This window comes from Saimiri boliviensis, chromosome 2, assembly GCF_048565385.1.
Source record: "Saimiri boliviensis isolate mSaiBol1 chromosome 2, mSaiBol1.pri, whole genome shotgun sequence".
Taxonomy (NCBI): domain Eukaryota; kingdom Metazoa; phylum Chordata; class Mammalia; order Primates; family Cebidae; genus Saimiri; species Saimiri boliviensis.
Genome location: NC_133450.1, coordinates 740,644 through 759,880, shown reverse-complemented (window position 1 = coordinate 759,880; position 19,237 = coordinate 740,644). Strand labels below are relative to the sequence as shown.

Sequence of the window (19,237 nt, the reverse complement as noted above, 5' to 3'; positions counted from 1 at the left end):
GCGTGGTGACTCTCCACTAGTCTAACTCAGACACAAAATCCCATTCCCCTCCGCAGCGTTCAGTTTGAGAACAGACAGGTGACACTTTGGGCCACTGAGACGCAGGCGGAGGGAACATTGCTGGGGCGTTTCTGGGAAAGTTTTCCTCACAGTTAAAATAAGGGTCCCAAGAACAGGTGTCTCCTGTGAGGCTGGGATTCAGGGAAGGGCCGTAGCCAAACGGTGACACTCTGAGGACGCCTGTCCTTGACGGTGTCACAAGCCCCACGAACCACTCTGACTCGACTTTATGTCATGGCATCAGGCGCCCTTCTTGTTTGGTCATCGGAGTCGGGCTGTGTCCACTGAGTTCTGACTGATACGTGCACAGGCACGGCACACACACAAATGCACACGCGGGTCTCACGGACACACGTGGAGGTGTCCTGGCACACAGGCTTGGACAGATACACGGTAGAGGCAGACTGACCTTCAGGGCGTCGGGTTCGGCAAAGCAGACCTGGGCCCCCCACTGGATGCCCGTCCACAGGTCGTAGATCTGGGCAGCAATGTGGCTGAGGGGCAGGTAGCTGACCACTACCTCCTGCTGCACTTCCGCTGGCTGGATGTCGCCGGCCTGGCTCCCGTACCGCGCCGTCCACGTGATCTGGAAGACAGGCAGATGGGTCCCAGCAGCATCCACAAGCCGGCCCCGGCAGTGCTCACCACTGTGGCCACCCTGGGGGCCAGCCCCCGCGTGGTGCCCCCTGTGGCATCTCTGCAGGCTCTGAAAACCCCAGGACAGGCCTCCCCTCCCCGCTGCGAGGCTCAGTCTGGGCCGCAGATTGAAGGGTTGTTCTGTCCCAGCTCCCAGACAGAGCAGAGGGGTCCGAGGAGCTTCCCCAGGGGCTACTGGGCAGAGCCGTGGCCCAGATTCCCCCACTATCCAACCCACCCAGCAGCTGTCTTACATTGTCCTGACTCAGCATCACACCCTTGGGGTTTCCAGTGGTGCCTGACGTGTAGACCAGCACACAGCACTGGTTGGGCTGCTGGGCGTCGATGATGGCGTCCAGGGCTTCCTCAGGCACTTCATTCCCCAGCTCCATGAATTCCTCCATCTGCAGCCAGGTGCAGGGAGCAGGCAGGCTAGGTCAGCTGAGTGGGCCCAGCAGGCCCCGCCGGGCGCCCGGGGCCCCACTGTCCGTACCGTGTACACGTGGCTCATCTTGTTTGGAGGAGATTCTTTGTATATCACGACTGCCTTTAGATGCGGCAACTGTTTCCAGATCTGCATGGACAGGACAAAGAAATTGGGTTTCAGCAAGAGAAATGTCACCTCCTGAAAAGCACCCCATGTCCCTGTGTGAGTCTGCTTGGCAAAGGTCTCTGGGTGCCCCATCTCTGGCCTTTGATCCTGGCAGGACAACTACCACCCTTCACTTGCCGTTTCCCTCCTGAGAACTTGGGATAAAGTAGGGGAGAGCCAGGGGACTGGGGATGGCTCATTCTTTTGCACTGGAGGAAAACCATCAAACGAGCTGGGACTCGGCTGAACAACCCATGATCCAGCCACACAATGCAGCAGGTCTAGAGGGAGAGGAGAGGGCAGAGGACAGAGAGAGAGAGAGAGAGAGAGAGTTCTATGCGCAGAGAGTGGGTGGCTTCTAGGATATATTATTAAGTTGAAAAAGAAACGTGTGCGCTATGCATATATGTAAAAAAAGAGGTGCGACGCGAATCTATGTATGCACACATGTATTTACTTATATTTACAAAAAGAGCCTGGGTCAGGAGCTCACACCTGTAACCCCAGCACTTTGGGAGGCCAAGGCGGGCAGATCATTTGAGGTCAGGAGTTCAAGACCAGCCTGGTCAACATGGTGAAACCCCGTACTACTAAAACTACAGAAATTAGTCAGATGTGGTGGCGGGTGCCTATAATCCCAGCTACTCAGGAGAATCATTGAGGCATGAGAATCACTTCAACCTGGGGGGCGGAGGTTGCAGTGAGCTGAGATAGTGCCTCTGCTCTCCAGTCTGGGTGACAGAGAGAGGCTCTGTCTCAAAAAAAAAAAAAAAAAGACCCTGGAAGTTTAAACCAAAACCTGAGTGACTTGCCTATGTATAGGCAGAGGGGGAATAAAGGTAAGAAGAAGGGGGGAAAGCAAAAATGCTTTGCGTATAATCTTACACCATTTTGATTTTGGAATCATGTAAATGTTTTAACCATTTGAAAAATAAAGTTAGGCCGGGCGCGGTGGCTCACGCCTGTCATCCCAGCACTTTGGGAGGCCGAGGCGGGTGGATCACGAGGTCGAGAGATCGAGACCATCCTGGTCAACATGGTGAAACCCCGTCTCTACTAAAAATACAAAAAATCAGCTGGGCATGGTGGTGCGTGCCTGTAATCCCAGCTACTCAGGAGGCTGAGGCAGGAGAATTGCCTGAACCCAGGAGGCGGAGGTTGCAGTGAGCCGAGATCGCGCCATTGCACTCCAGCCTGGGTAACAAGAGCGAAACTCCGTCTCAAAAAAAAAAAAAAATTAATATAAAGACACAGATAGGTTAAAAGTAAAAGAATGCAAAAATATATACGTGCAAACATTAATTGTCAGAAACTTGGAGTGACTATATTAATTTGAGGCAATGTAGTTTTGAAACAAGAATTATTACCAGGGATAAAGAGGAACATTTCTTAATGATAAAGGATTACACAGTAATCTAAATATAATAATATGATAATCTAAACACGCATATGCTTAATAACAGAACTCCAAAATGTATAAAGCAAAACCTGGTAGAACCCGAAGGAAACGTAGATGAGGCTACAATAGTAACCGGAGGTTCTCACACTCCCTTTGCTAGAGTTTCATAGAGCAAGGAGACAGAAAATCAACAGGGATACAGAAGGCAACGTTAAAACACTACCGACTAACTTGATGTAATCAACATTTATAGAACATTCTGACCAACGACTGCAGAGTACACGTTCTTTCAAATATCCATGCATTCACCAAAAGTGGTCATTATTCTGTCTCACCGACTCTGTACAGAGTGTCTCAGGCACCAAATAGCCTCAGGTAATGAGGAAAAGTTCTCTCTTTGGAGAATTCCAGCCGATGAATTCGAAAATCCACATTTTGCCACCTCTAAGAAAATAATGAATTCAGGCGAACATCACCAAGGGATGCTAAAACCATTAGGAGAAAGGTTGATGGGGAATTTCCCAGTGGAAGAAGAGAAGGTGGTCACCACAATCTGAAGCCCAGCATCACCGAGAGTAGTACCACCTGCCATCACGTGCCTCTTGGGACAGTGCACTGTGAAGGGCACGGTATCACCTATGAGGTGTTCTTGCCAAAAAGTTCAATCTGAAATGCATCAAGCATTTAGATCTAACAGGGAATACAGAAGTTAGAGGAACAAGTTAATCGACAGCAGAAGGTGGCGTCGGACAACCACAGAACGCGAGACCTTGTACAAGACGACTCACCTACTTCCTGCAGTGTCTACGGCAGAACTTCTCACGGGTGATGTGTGTCAGGATCACCACAGGGCTCGTGAAATGTGAGTGCTGGGCCCAACACCGTAAGTTTACGACTCAGTAAGACCGGGGTGAGGCCTGAGAATTTGCATTTCTAAGTTCCCAGGTGATGCGAATTTGGGGACCACACTGGTCAATGGCAGGGCTTTGTTCTGAACTAGAAGACACTTAAGAGACACCACCACAGGCAACACGCAGGTCTGGTTTAGATCCTCATTCAAACAAACCAACGATACGATGACATCGTGGGTGGAGAGACAGAAAGTAGAATGAGGGCTGCCAGGAGGGAAGAGGGAGTTTTTTTTTTTGTTTGAAAACTTTTATAATACAAATTTTATTTCATTTTATTTTATTTATTTATTTTTTTGAGACAGAGTTTTGCTCTTGTTACCCAGGCTGGAGTGCAATGGCGCGATCTCGGCTCACCGCAACCTCCGCCTCCTGGGTTCAGGCAATTCTCCTGCCTCAGCCTCCTGAGTAGCTGGGATTACAGGCACGTGCCACCACACCCAGCTAATTTTTGTATTTTTTAGTAGAGGCAGGGTTTCACCATGTTGACCAGGATGGTCTCGATCTCTCGACCTCGTGATCCACCTGCCTCGGCCTCCCAAAGTGCTAGGATTACAGGCTTGGGCCACCACGCCCGGTCTCACAAATTTTATTTTAAGCCAGATGTATTAGTCTGTTCTCACACTGCTATAAAGATATTGCAGTAACTTGGTAATTTATAAAGGAAAGAGGTTTAATTGACTTGCAGTTCGGCGTGGCTGGGGAGGCCTCAGGAAACTTACAATCATGGCATAAGGGGAAGCAGGCACGTCTTACATGGTGGCAGGAGAGAGGGTGAGTGTGTGTCAGTGCAGGAAAATCTGCCGTTTATAAAACCACCAGATCTCGTGAGAATTAGCTCACTATCATGAGAACAGCATAGAGGAAACCATCCCCATAACCCAATCACTACCACCAGGTCTCTCCCTGAACACCTGGGGATTACAATTCAAGATGAGATTCTTATGGGGACACAAAGCCTAACCATTACCAGGCATGATGTCACATGCCTGTAATTCCAGCATGTTGGATTGCTTGAACCCAGGAATTTGAGACCAGCCTGGGCAACATAGTGAGACCTTGTCTCTCTAAGGAAAAAATACAAAAGTTAGCTAGGCATGGGGCTGCAAGCACCTAAAGTCCCAGCTACTCAGGAGGCTGAAGTGGGAGGACTGCTTGAGCCCAGGAGGTCGAGGCTGCAGTGAGCCATGATCACACTACCGTACTCCAGCCTGGGTGCCAAAGTGAGACCTTGTCTCAAAAATTTAAAAAACCGACCCAGAGCTACATGAGCAAGTGGAATCTTACATGTGGCCAACTTCCTGGCTCGCTTCAAGGAACAGGTGGGCTGCAGGGAGGGGCCCACCGTAGAGACCAGGAGAATCCTGCCTCAGCTCCCAGATGAAGATGGGGATCACCGTGACAAAGAAGATGAACAGCCTCAAGTGGTGGTTTTGAAAAAGGAAGACCCACCGGGCGCGGTGGTTCATGCCTGTAATCCCAGCACTTTGGGAGGCCGAGGCGGGCGGATCACGAGGTCAAGAGATCGAGACCATCCTGGTCAACACGGTGAAACCCCGTCTCTACTAAAAACACAAAAAATTAGCTGGGCGTGGTGGCGCGTGCCTGTCATCCCAGCTACTCAGGAGGCTGAGGCAGGAGAATTGCCTGAACCCAGGAGGCGGAGGTTGCGGTGAGCCGAGATCGCGCCATTGCACTCCAGCCTGGGTAACAGGAGCGAAACTCCGTCTCCAAAAAAAGAAAGAAAAGAAAGAAAGAAAGAGAGAGAGAAAGAAAGGAAGAATTTCAGAAGCTTGGGCTGTGTGTCAGGTGGAGCACGAGCCACAGCCCCGCCAAGCCAGCGCGGCTTCCACAGGCCGAGGGTTGAAACCCTAAGGTTGATGATCCGTTCCCGACCCAGACGCTGTGGGGGCTGGAGACCTCCCTCAGCCCCCTCTCGGTGACTCTGGCCTCCAAGGGTTGCCAGGAGCTGCCACAGCTACCTAGTTCCTTCTCGTCCTGGTGGGAGGAGGAGGGGCACGCTCTGCCCCAGGGTATTCAGGGTGTGGCTGATTTAGGGTATTCAGAGCAGGCTCTGGCACTGTGTAAGCTCTCCAGAAATGGTGCTTTGCAGAGAGATTGCGGCCCCTTGATTTCTCTCACAAATGGTTCTCACGGCTCCCTCTTAAGAACCCGCAGCAGTCACTCTACTACCGCCTGCAAGGGATGGGACCTTAGTAAGTCATAGTTCACCTCTCCGGCCCTTGGTTTTCTGGCGGGTAAAATGGGTGAGGAGACCCATCTCCGCAGGGCGCTCAGTGGCGCCAGCGTGGCATGAACCACATCTAGCCGCTGCTGTGGCCACTGGCACCTTCCTTTCCCACGCTGGTCTGTTTCTTCACGTGTGAAATGGACAGAGGGGAGATTGGCAGGGGCGGCTTTTCCAGTCCGTCCGGGTTCTGAAAGTTCCCTACGTCTTAGAGCCCCTTTCTCTCTTGTCTTACAAGTGAAGACTGTAACGATGTCCCCCAAAAAGAGATATGCCAAAGTCATAACCCCCAGTACCTCGGAATGTGACCTTATTTGGCGACAAGTGTTTACGGAGGCAATGAAGTTAAAACAAAGTCATTAAGGTGGGCTGGATCTGATATTCCTGGTGTTCTTATAGAAACGGGAAATTTGGGCACAGAGACAAGACCGCGACGTGAAGACACCAGGAGAACACCAGGTGAAGATGAAGGCAGAGGTCTGGGCCATGCGTCTACCAGCCAAGAAACACAAAGATGGCCAGGAAGCCCCGGAAGCCACCCAGTCCCAGCAGCCGTGGCCCGTGAACACGGGTGTCCGCCAAGAGCCAGACGCTGGTCAAAGCGTCACGCTCATACCAGCCCTTTGAGGTGACCTCTGCGGCTGCCACCATCCTCCACAAGGCCACACTGCATTTGAGCCCTGGCAGGTCCAGCCCAGGGGTGTGTGCTCACCCACTTCTCTACACCTCCTCTGGGTTTAAACCCGCTCAGAGGCCTCGGTGCGTCTGGCAGGGCAGCTCTGAGGTCTTCCCGGGGCTGCATTTGATCTTGCTGTGAGCCGGAAGTTCTTGGGCTGGCTGCCCACGGCCTCACCTGAGGCTATGTTAAAATGCACTCTGATCTGGGGCTCCCCTCCATGAGGTTCTGCCTCAAGGGTCTGGGCTTCAGTCTGGGCCTCCCCCAAGGAGGAGCTGCCCTGCTGGGAACCCCTGCCCCGCCTGCTTTTCTCTTTCAGTCTTTGGGAGACTTCAGTAGAAATGAGGGTAGCGCCCGCTGTGACTCCTCTGGGGATCCAGATCCCACAGTCACGGGTGGGATGGGGAGGCTGTGGCCTAGGTGACATCTCCACAATCAGAGGCAGGCCAAGTCCATCTCTCAGGCCTCCTTTGGGGTGCAGGGATCCCCTGAGTGCTTGAAGGCTGTTGGGTTCGGCTGGGACACAGAGGTGTTCCCAGGCCACCACACCCCAGTATGGTGAATGCGGGGACAGAGCCAGGTAGGGGTGGGCCTCAGATCAGGAGGCATCGTCAATGCGCCAGAAAAGACCCTGCTGGATCTAGAGGCGCCCCGAGCTCCTGCTCTGCCCCCACCGTGTCTGACTCGTGTCAACCTCACGCTGTAGCAGCCCTCACCGCCTGCACCGTCCCGTCCTCACCTAGACCCGAGCGCTCAAGGTGTCAGAGCTGTAAGCCACTCACCTGCTCTTAATCCTTCCACCGGCGGAGGACCCCGACCCCACAGCTCCTGCGCCCCCTTAGGGGGAGACCCCGCCCCAAAGAGAAAGCCATGGGAGGCAGTGGGCTGGACAGGAGCCCTACCCCAGGCCCCGTCACCACTTCCGGGGAACATCCCGCAGGCTCCATTTCCTTGCCTGTCAAATGGGTGGGTAGCCGCTGCCCTGCCTTGCTTGCTGTGTGTGCACTGGAGGGTTCCTGCTGAGGATGAGGGGAGCCTCTGGGTGGAGGGTGGGAAGGTCCCGTGTGAGTTGGAGTGGAGGTGCATGGAGACGCCCAGCCGCTGCCCCTATGCCCGTTGCCCCTATGCCCGCTGCCCCTTCCCCAAACCTTCAGGATCTTTTCCAGCTGCTTCTGCGTGTCCACCACAATGACGTTGGCGCGGCAGTCATGGGCGATGTACTGGCAGGCCTCGGGGGAGCTGGTGGTGTAGATGCCAGTGACGATGCCACTGTAGGAGACCCAGGAGGATTCGCCTTGGGGCAGGTGCAGAGGGGCCACCTCCTTCCCCCACCCCCACGTCTGTAGCCCCCAGACCCAGAGAGCTACCCCAGCATGGCAGGAGGGGCTCCCAAGGCACCTCAGCACCACGGTCCCCACAGAGGGGGTGCCAGACGCAGGTTCACCAGAAGCCCCAGGGAGGAGGCAGGATGGTGGGGAGTGGGTGGGGGCTACTAGAAAGAGGTAAGGACCCTCTCCTACCCTCTGCCCATTGCCAGCCCACTGGAGACCCTCCCCTGCTCCCGCCACTCACCCTGCGAATACTGTGCCCACTGCCGAGAAGAACCAGTCCGGGGAGTTGAAGCCGAGGATGGCCACGCTGTGGGCCCGCTCCAGGCCGAGCTCCAGGCCAAAGGCAGACAGGCCAGGTCAGCCGGGCAGGGCCTGGGGCCCTCACCCAGGCTGCAGGGGACCCTCCCAGCATCCACTCAGTCAGAGAATCCCCTTGGAGCAGGAGGGGTTGGCCACTCCACAGCCCTCGCTGCCCCCCCCAGGGCCCTCCCGGGGAGTCCAGCCCCCTCTTCCGCCTAGCGCACTGGGCTTCCAGCCTGGCCTGAATGTGATCCCGAATGAACAGCAAGAATCGAGTGCTTGGCGCATGGTAGGGACTCAGGAAATAGAAGCTCAGTATGGGGCCCAGCGTGCGGTATCAGCTCTGTGCTCGGTGGTGGCTTTTTTTTTTTTTTTTTTTTTTTTTTTTTTTTTTGAGACGGAGTCTCACTTTGTTGCCCAGGCTGGAGTGCAGTGGCACGATCTCGGCTCACTGCAACCTCCACCTCCCGGGTTCAAGCGATTCTCCTGCCTCAGCCTCCCAAGTAGCTGGGATTACAGGCACTTGCCATCACACCTGGCTAATTTTTGTATTTTTAGTAGAGACGGGATTTCTCCATGTTGGCCAGGATGATCACTCCTGACCTCGTGATCCGCCCAGCTTGGCCTCCCAAAGTGCTGGCATTACAGGCGTGAGCCACCGCGCCTGGCCCAATTTTTCTATTTTTAGCAGAGACGGGATTTCACCATGCTGGCGAGGCTGGTCTCGAGCTCCTGACCTTCCGTCATCTACCCACCTCGGCCTCCCAAAGGGCTGGGATTACAGGGGTGACGGTGGCTTTTACAGTTATTGTTCCTAAGGGCCTTGCCCAGTGGGCAGTTGGGGAGGAGGCCTGTGAGGCCCAGAGCTGGCAGGCACATCGGGGCCGGGGAAGGGACTTGCCACAGCGACCCCCTTACCTTCAGGAAGCCCTTGGCGGCTCTGCGGGAGAGCAGGTAGTACTGGGAGTAGGAGATGTGCTCCCACTTGTCCTGGCGCTTGAAGCCCAGAGCGCGGAGGTCCCCGTACTTGTCCAGGGCCTCATAGAACATCCGATGCACGGTGTAGGGAGGTTGTGCGCAGCCGGGGTCTATGCGGAGGCGCACCTGCCCATCAGCCCGAGTCGTCCACAGCGCCTCCTCTGTGGGGTGGGGGAGGCCACAGCTTGGATCATGCCCACCTGGGGTTGTCCCCAGGGGACCCTGGTCCTGCCTGGGGCAGAACTCGAAGCCCTTCTGGTGCCGACAGTGCCTTGGGTACTGGGCCTTGAGGCTGGCAGGCAACGGTAGACTGGGGCAGGCTGGGAGACTGCCTGGAGGAGGAGGTCTGACTCAGCCTTGAAGGATGAGCGAAGTTTAGGGCTGCAGCAAGGAAGAGGAGAGGAAATAGCTGGAGGACGGGTGGGGGTCCTAGAAACCCTGTTCCTTCTTTTATCCCAGCTGGAATTTGCCTCCCAAGGTTGGGCAGTGAGCTCAGTCCGATCTCCAGGTGCCTTCAGGGTGTCTGGCTGTCCCTGCCCCCTGCGAATGGGTTGGGGACAGATCTAACTAGAGAGAAGGTGAAGGTGCCAAAGAGAACGACCCTCCCGAGGGTCTGGAGGAGCCTGCAAACCACCAGCCCTGCTCTCCAGCCTGAAAGGTCTCCCGACCTCAGGAAATCACAGCAGTCCTAGCTCAGCCTCCCTCCCAAACGAGGTGCCTCACTTAGTGTTCGCAGCATGGGTTTGGAGAGAGGTTCAGTCATTCACCCAAGGTCACACTCGAAGGGAGTGCAGGGTCAGGATTCGAACTCGGGTGTATCTGGTGCCGCAGCTCACACTCAGGACATTGGCCGGGGTGCCGCCCGCCTTTGAGAGTCAGAGGCTTACTCTGTGTGTGGTGGGTGGGGACCGAGGTTGACCACTTAGTATGCAAGACTTGGGACAAGCCACTGAACCACTGAGTCAGTTTCAGGAGAAAGATGAGGACTCAGTTCTCGGGACAGGAGGATTAAAAGGGTGTATACAGAGGAGCTTTGGCCTGTGGCTGGTGCTCCGTGGATGCCCGTTTTCCTTCTTCCTCTCTTTTCCAAGTTTGCAAAGGAAGCTTGGATGGGTTGTCTGGACCCTTGGGCCCCACGGGACCTCCGTTCCTTGGGGCGAGGGCGGCGGTGGGAAGGGAGGGGCTGTGCCGCCACCTGCTGGCCAGACGCACCTGGCCCAGTGTCCTGTCACTTGGTCCTTCCCTGAGGAAGACAGATGGACAGATGGACCAGAGGAGCTTGTTCCTCCTCTTTGACACGCTCAGGTTGCATGCAGACTCTGAGATTGGCAGAAAGAGGCAAAGATCTGGGGGCTGGGACAGGAGAGCCCATTCCTCCTCCTGCGGAGGGCGGAAGTGGGGTTACATGGCAGCCTGCAGGAAATGCAGGTGGGGCAGGAGAGGGTGCCAGAGAGAAGATCCGCCCGGGATGGACGCCCTTGCCACCGGCCATGCTGGGGCCCGAGCCCTTGGGTAGTGGCGTGAGTCAAGGGCCACTGAACGCCATCCACTCACTCCTCAGACCTCTGCAAGCCCTGCCCCGTCTCCCGAGATGCCAGCCTGGCAGACCCTGCTCATCTGCCTCTTCAGAGCCTTAACCGCTGCATTTTGCTAAAAGTCCATGCCCAGAGCAGAAAGTCAGGTCCGAATGGGTTCAGAAACCTCAGCTCTGCCAGTGCCTGCGGCGTGACTGACAAACCATTCTCTCAGCTACATCTTCGTCACCTGCAAATGCAAGAGGTTGGCAAGGACATGGGGACGCGGAAGCCCACATACAGTGCTGGTGGGAGCGAGACGGTACCATGTTGGAGAACAGGTTAGCAGTTTCTGCAAGAGTTAAACATAAATTTACAGTACGACCCAGCAACTCCACTCTTAGGTATCTACCCAAGAGATATGAAAGCACATGTCCCCGTGAAGACTTACACACAGATGTTCTTCGCAGGCTTATGAGTCAAAAAATTGAAACAGCCCAAATGCCCACTGACTGGTCATAGAGTAGAATTATCTGCTCTGAAAAAAGCAAAGTGGCCCGGTGCGGTGGTTCACACCTGTCAACAGCACTTTGGGAGGTTGAGGCGGGCGGATCATTTGCGTCCAGGAGTTCGAGACCAGCTTGGGCAACCCCATTTCTATGAAAAATTAAAAAATTAGCCAGGCATGGTGGTAGGTACCTGTATTCCCAGCTACTTAGGAAGCAGAGGTGGGAGGATCGTTTGAGTCTGGCAGGTCAAGGCTGCAGTGAGCCAGGATCGCACCACTGCACTCCAGCCTGGACAACAGAGTGAGACGCTTCCTCAAAAATAAAAAATAAGTAAATCAGGCTGGGCGCAGTGGCTCACACCTATAATCCCAGCACTTTGGGAGGCCGAGGCCAGTGGATCAGCTGAAGTCAGTAGCTCAAGATCAGCTGGCTGGGCGCGGTGGCTCACGCCTGTAATCTCAGCACTTTCTGCCTGAACCCAGGAGGCGGAGGTTGCGGTGAGCCGAGATCAAGCCATTGTACTCCATCCAGCCTGGGTAACAAGAGCGAAACTCCGTCCCAAAAAAAAAAAAAAAAAAAATCAGCCTGATCAACAAGGTGAAACCTCGTCTCAACTAAAAATGCAAACAAATTAACTGGGCGTGGTGGTAGGCGCCTGTAGTCCCAGCTACTCGGGAGGCTGAGACAGGAGAATTGCTTTAATCCTGGAGGTGGAGGTTGCAGGGAGCCGAGATTGCACCACTGCATTCCAGCCTGCGCAATGGAGCAAAACTTGTCTCTAAATAAATAAATAAATAAATAAATAAATAAATCAAATTAAACAATAAATAAAAAATATATACAAAGGAATAAAGTACAGATAGAGGCTGCAACACAGATGAAACTCAAAAACGTGTTCAGTGAAAGAAGCAGTGCAAAAGGCCACCAGGAAAGGCAGAAAAAATCCAAAGCAGATTCGCAGCTGTCCCGCGCTGGAGGTGGGAGTGGGGACTGATGGTGGAACATGCACAGAGATCTTGTTGGGGTGACAGAAATGTCCCCACAGTGGAACGTAGGGATGTTTTGCAACTCTACATTTGCTAAAGGTAATCAAATTGTGCACTTAAAATGTGTAAATTTGATGGCATATAAATTATAGCTCAATAAAGCTACTTAAAAAAACAGAGAGAGGGCCGGGCATGGTGGCTCATGCCTGTAATCCTAGCGCTTTGGGAGGCTGAAGCAGGTGGATCCCTTGAGGCCAGGAGTTAGACTAGCCTGAGCAATATGGTGAAACCCTGCCTCTACTAAAAATACAAAAATTTGCCGGGTGTGGTGGCCCACGCCTGCAACCCCAGCTACCTGGGAAGCTGAGGCATGAGAATTGCTTGAACCTGGGAGGTGGAGGTTGCAGTGAGCTGAGATCGCACCATTGCACTCAGCCTGGGCAATAGAGCTAGATTCTGTCTTTAAAAAAAAAGGGGGGAGGCCGGGCGCGGGGGCTCAAGCCTGTAATCCCAGCACCTTGGGAGGCCGAGGCGGGTGGATCACGAGGTCGAGAGATCGAGACCATCCTGGTCAACATGGTGAAACCTCGTCTCTACTAAAAATACCAAAAAAAAAAAAAAAAAAAAAAAACTAGCTGGGCATGGTGGCGCGTGCCTGTAATCCCAGCTACTCAGGAGGCTGAGGCAGGAGAATTGCCTGAACCCAGGAGGCGGAGGTTGCGGTGAGCCGAGATCGCGCCATTGCACTCCAGCCTGGGTAACAAGAGCGAAACACTGTCTCAAAAAAAAAAAAAAAAGTTGGGGGGAATGTTGACCCCACAAAGTGGTGCAAGGATCCTGTGCGATGGCCTGCAGAGCGCGCCCAGGGCCTGGCATCCAGTTGCTGCTCAGTGGCTATTAGTTCTCTTCCCTCTCCTGGCACAGAGTCCTTCTAGGCCTGGCCCAGAGAAAAGGTGACTTACTCCCACGGGCACTCCTAGAAGCTCACGCTCCTCTGTATTCACCTGTTCACCCAGGTTGCCAAGAAGAGCAGAGGCGAGTCTTGTGATCTCCAAGCCAAACATTTTAACTTGAACATTTATAATCTCTCTCTTTTTTTTTTTGACATGGAGTCTCACTCACTCTATGGCCCAGGCTGGAGTGCAGTGGTGCGATCTCAGCTCACTGCAACCTCTGCCTCTTGGGTTCAAGTGATTCTCCTGCCTCAGCCTCCGGAGTAGCTGGGACTACTGGCATGCACTACTATGCCTAGCTAATTTTTTTTTTTTTTTGGTAGAGACAGGGTTTCACTGTGTTGACCAGGCTGGTCTCGAACGCCTGGCCTCAAGTGATTGGCCCGCCTTGGCTTCCTAAAGTCCTGGGATTACAGGTGTGAGCCACCGTGCCTAGCTACTATAAACTCTTTTTTGGTTTTTGAGACTTAAGTCCTGCTCTGTCGCCCAGGTTGGAGTGCAGTGCCACTATCTCGGCTCACTGCAAGATCTGCCACCTAGGTTCAAGTGATTGTCCTGCCTCAGCCTCCCGACTAGCTGGGATTACAAGCGTGTGTCAGCATGCCTGGCTAATTTTTGTATTTTGTAGTAGAGATGGGATTTCACCATGTCAGCCAGGTTGGTCCCAAACTCATGACCTCAAATGATCTGCCGGCCTCAGCCTTCCAAAGTGCTGGGATTACAGGAATAAGCCGCGGGGCCTGGCCTATAATGTCTTTTTAATGCCAAAAACATGCATACTTGTTCCAAGAAATACAGAACTAAATTTAGCAGTCTGTGATAGAAAAAGTGATAGGCCCTCTTTCTACAAATATACGTACAAGGACTTAAGTTTTATTTTGCTATTGCAATTGCTTTTTTATGAAAAAAGAAAAAAAAAAGGTGGCGGGGGAGAGATCATATTACTAATGTATTAATCATAGGTTGGAAACCCAAAATGCTCATGGGACCATGTGGGTAGTGTATCAGCATCATAGTAAAAAATGTATAGTAATACATAATAAATGAATGAAGTGGCCCAGGACTTGCAGGTGAAACCCAGAGGCATTTCCTTTTCCCTCTTAGAGACACACGGCCCTTGGATTCCAGCTTTTGTTCTCTGCTTTGGATAGAGACACTGGAACAGTGACATATTTTCTCTTCTCTTTTCCTTTTTTTCTTCTTCCTTCCTTCCTTCCTTCCTCTCTCTCTCTCTCTCTCTGTTTCTTTCTTTTTGACTGGGTCTCATTCTGTCCTGCAGGGCTCAAAAGATCCTTCAGCCTCAGCCTCCTGAGTAGCTGGGACCACAGCACGGCACTAAGCTCAGCTAATTTTTTGTATTTTTGGTAGAGATGGGGTGGTTGGCCATGTTGCCCAGGCTGGCATCGAACTCCTCAGCTCAAACGATCCTCCAGCCTTGGCCTCCCAAAGTGCTTGGATTACAGGCGTGAGCCACTGTGCCTGGCCATATTTTTCTATTATACAAAAAAACTACAGGCCAAGGGCAGTGGCTCACGCCTGTAATCCTAGCATTCTGGGAGGCCAAGGCAGGGGGATCCCTTGAGGCCAAAAGTTCCACATATCCTTAGCAATAGAGAGAGACCTGGTCTCTTCGGTCTCTACAAAAAATTAGCCAGGTCTGTGAAGTATCTAAAGTAATGTGTATGATAATTAAATTGATTTAGCCATTCTACAATGTATACATAGTTTAAAACAACATGCTAGCCGGGCGCGGTGGCTCACGCCTGTAATCCCAGCACTTTGGGAGGCCGAGGCGGGTGGATCACGAGGTCAAGAGATCAAGACCATCCTGGTCAACATGGCGAAACCCCGTCTCTACTAAATACAGAAAATTAGCTGGGCATGGTGGCGCGTGCCTGTAATCCCAGCTACTCAGGAGGCTGAGGCAGGAGAATTGCCTGAACCCAGGAGGCGGAGGTTGCGGTGAGCTGAGATCACGCCATTGCACTCCAGCCTGGGTAACAAGAGCGAAACTCCGTCTCAAAAACAAAAAAACAAAAAAACAAAAAAAACAAAAAAAAAACATGCTGTATACAATAAATGTTTACAATTTTTGTCAATTTAAAAAATAACGGTTTTTTTTTTTTTTTTTTTTTTTTTTTGAGCAGAGTTTTGCTCTGTGCCCAGGCTGGAGTGCAGTGGTGCAATCTCAACTCAGTGCAACCTCCACCTCTCAGTTCAAGCGATTCTCCTGCCTCAGCCTCCTGAGTAGCCGGGACTACAGGCGTGCGCCACCACACCCAGCTAATTTTTGCATTTTTAGTAGAGATGGTGTTTCACCACGTTGGCCAAGATGGTCTCGATCTCTTGACCTCGTGATGTGCTCACCTCGGCCTCCCAAAGTGCTGGGATTACAGGCGTGAGCCACTGCGCCCGGCCAAAAATAAAGTTTTTTAAAAAGGAAGAAAAGCTGCAGTGCAAGGGCAATGATAATTTTACCGATTCCAGTCCGAGCCTCAGGGAGGCAACGGGGTGGGTCTGTGATCCGCAGCGGACTGGGAGGTGGGAGAACGCAGCCTTCATCCAAACGGGCGGCCGCTCCTCGACTCTAGGAATTGGTACCCAGTAGGAATGGAGACCAAGAGTTACCAGAAATCTGGGTGTTTATGTTTTAAAGAAATTTAATAATCTTAATTTAATTTTTTTTTTTTTTTTTTTGAGACGGAGTTTCGCTCTTGTTACCCAGGCTGGAGTGCAATGGCGCAATCTCGGCTCACCGCAACCTCCGCCTCCTGGGTTCAGGCAATTCTCCTGCCTCAGCCTCCCGAGTAGCTGGGATTACAGGCACGCGCCACCATGCCCAGCTAATTTTTTTTTTTTTGTATTTTTAGTAGAGACGGGGTTTCACCATGTTGACCAGGATGGTCTCGATCTCTTGACCTCGTGATCCACCCGCCTCGGCCTCCCAAAGTGCTGGGATTACAGGCGTGAGCCACCGCGCCTGGCCTTAATTTAATTTTTTTGAGACAAAGTCTTGCTCCGTTGTCCAGACTGGAGTGCAGACACATGATTACAGCTCATTGGAGCTTCCAATTCCTGGTCTCAAATGATCCTCCCACCTCAGCCTCCTAAGTAGCTGGGACTGTCAGTGTATACCACCATGCCCAGCTGCTTTTTTTTATTACTAGTATTTTAGTAAAGACAAGGTCTTGCTATGTTGCCCAGGCTGGACTTAAACTCCTGGTCTCAAGCAATCCTCCTACCTTGGCCTCCCAAAGTACTGGGATTACAGGTGTGAACCACAGCGTCACCTGTCCAGCCAAATATATGTTTAAAATCATATGACTCAGATCAAAGCTAGCATCGGCCAAATCATCCACCGTTGGCGTTGGTGATATTAACATGCTGCTGCATCGCGTGCGTGCTGTGTGGCTGCCTGCTGTCACTCCCCATGGCTGGGTCCTGCACAAGCTACTCGCCACTCTCCACCGAAGGACGCTCACCTGCTCTCCAGCCTCCAGCCCCCCTTCTAGGCTTAGATGATTAGAAGGAGGTTTACCGAATCAAGAGAAAGGAGTGTTTCAAATCTCGATGGACAGTTTGGACAGAATTCTTCTCCTAACGGCTCCTCTCCCGTTAGCCGCACGGTTCTGCCTCTCTCTTGTTTCCTCTCTCACGGGGCCTGAAATTTTGTGTCAGCTCGTCTCGCATCCTTCCTGGAAGGAGGGACGGAGGCATGCGAAGGGAAGGAAGGTTTGCAGGTTCGCAGGGTCCGTCTCCCTGTTGGCCCAGCTGTTTCACGACAGGGACAAGAACCCTCAGCCTGGACGACCCCCAAGGGTGACTAGGCCCCCAGGCCAGCCGCATGGCCCAGCCTTTTCTCTGCAGAAGCTCAGCTGAGCTGGCGGGACCTGTCTGAGCCCCTAGACCAGCCAGAAGAGGAGATCCCGTGGGAAGGGGCGGCCCCTGCCCTCGCTGAGGCCGGGATGTCTCTTGCTTGCTGCTTACTGAGCACCTGCCGTGAATCATGTCTTTCTCTGCCCGTCACCACTGCCACCTCCCAGCTGAATTGCTGAGTGGCAGAGCTGGCATCCAAGCCCCCACAGTTCCATACCCAAGTCCGTTCTGTTCCCATGAGGGGCGCTGCCTCTCATGGCGGACTTCAAGGAAAACCCCGGCACCACATCTCCCATCTCCTCCGGGAAGAACTATCATGCCTCATGCCTCCCGCCAAGTTCTGTGCCGGGCTCAGACTCGGTGACCTAGAGCAGCCGTGACCTCCAGCCACCAGCCTTTTCCCACATTCCTGAGGCTCCCAGAGTGACCTTGCTAAACTCAGGTCTGCCCTGCTCAGAAGCCTCCAATGACTCTCACCGACCACAGGGAGACATCTGTACCACGGCTTCCGAAGCAGGCCGTCCTCAGGGGCTCGCTGATGCTTCCCAGCCTCCACACATACACAGCCTACAGCCAGCCTGAACTGCTCCCAGTTCCCTTTGCGTCACCTCTGCCTCTGCCCGTGCTGTGACTGCCTACCACGCCGTTCCCGTCATCACGTCGACACTTTACTGCCCTTCAAGGACCACGTGCTGCCTCTTCACTGAAGACCCCCATCCTCGAGCCTAATGGAGGAGGATGGAGTCATGGTCGGGGCTGCCTCTCCCACCAGCCTGGAGCCCTGGAAGTCAGGTTCCCGCCTCTCTGCGTCCTGGCTACCAGCAGCAGCCTGGTCCCGAGCAGAAGCCAGTGGGAAGAATGAGCTGACCTCTGCCCCACCCCAGTCCCAGGAGGCCTGGAGACCCAGTGACTGTGTGTCTAGAGGACCCAGGCTTCATGTCTCCCACCTCGTCCTTGTCCCCAGGGTGGTTGATGAGGAGGCAGGTCACATTGCTGCCTAGGCGCAGAGAGAGACAGGCTCACAGAGCAGGCATCTGCCCAAGCAGGGCTCGCAGGCTGCTTTCCCATCCTGCACCCCTGAGAGATCCAGGCAGGGCCTGCCCTGCTCAGTGGCCTCAGCCTTGGGTGCCAGCTGCCAGGCCCACTCCTGCCCTTGAGAGCTGAAAGAAGGGAAGACTGGTGCGTCTCCCAGCCTGGGGTCCGCAATGCTCCCCCTCTTCTCATGTCTGTGTGTTCCCACCTCTGGGGAGATCAGGACGGCCGAGCTGAGATAAGGGGGTGGTAGAAGTCACAGCACAGTGAGTGGGGTGCACGGCAGCAGGCGGTGGCAGCGGGGCGGGGGGACCTGAATCGCAGCAACGCGGGCTGTCACCTGAGCAGGGAGCCACGAAGGCCTGTTTCTCCCCATTCCCTACCGGCCTCTTCCTAAGCTTCTTTTTTCCCCCTGCCTTCCCTCGTGATAACGCCCATCTCCTGAAGCCACAAGAACTCACCTCCTAAAAGCAAATGACCTGAAGCAGCGAAGAGACAACCAGGCAGACAGACAGTATCCACTGTTTGGAAGGCACAGTGCGGCGCAGAACGTGAACGATTACAGCTCTCTTGGGGTAACTGACGAGATACGTCCAAGGGCTTAAAACCAGAATATGCTTGCACTTAGCAATCATACTTTTAGGAAGTTACTCAAGGGAAGCCATCGGAGACAGGTCCCGCAAGAACGTGGACATGGATACGTGCACAGCTCTGTGTCTATTAGCAAAGCCGTCGGAAACAAGCTGAATGTCCACAGGGGCTTAGTCTACTCCGCTCATTATGGGAGAGCCATATCATGCGTTCCTATGCAGCCATTAAAATAGTGTACTAAAAGAATATTTAATGACATACGGAAATGTTCGCCGTATAACACTGAGTGAAGAGGACCAAAAAATGTGCATACGGAAATGCACAAGCCACACTGAGAAGTTCTGTGTCAACGCATTATTCTTAAAAGGCTTAGCACATTGTGGGTGTTCACGGCATCTCTCTCCAGCCTTTGGACCTAGACTCTGAGCTTCTGGTGCAAGTTAAGTGTTTGCTGAAGGGATAAATCAAATGAAGCATGTGATGCCTCTCGCTGCCTCAGGAATACAGGCGGAGACCTCAGCCAGATCGGTCGTCTTGGGAAGTGGGGGCAGGGAGTTTCCGCACACAGCGGATCAGAGGTAGACGGTACTTTTACAGAAGAGAAAACGGAGTCCCAGAGGGGGCGGGGATGGCCCAGGTCACAACAGA

At 53.3% G+C, this 19,237-nt stretch overlaps 1 protein-coding gene across 5 annotated transcripts in view; it reads right to left on the bottom strand.

Moving 5' to 3' along the window:
• The window catches only part of ACSBG1 (acyl-CoA synthetase bubblegum family member 1), a 67,619-nt gene that overhangs the window by 12,882 nt on the left and 35,500 nt on the right, over positions 1-19,237 (bottom strand). For all 5 annotated transcript variants that reach the window (XM_010330822.3, XM_010330825.3, XM_039468693.2 and 2 more), the window contains 6 exons: positions 9,069-9,289; positions 8,092-8,180; positions 7,668-7,788; positions 1,190-1,270; positions 951-1,100; positions 470-646 (listed from right to left, as the gene is read on the bottom strand). In XM_010330822.3, the coding sequence (XP_010329124.1) occupies positions 470-646; positions 951-1,100; positions 1,190-1,270; positions 7,668-7,788; positions 8,092-8,180; positions 9,069-9,289 (839 nt within the window). The remainder of the gene's footprint in view (positions 1-469; positions 647-950; positions 1,101-1,189; positions 1,271-7,667; positions 7,789-8,091; positions 8,181-9,068; positions 9,290-19,237) is intronic.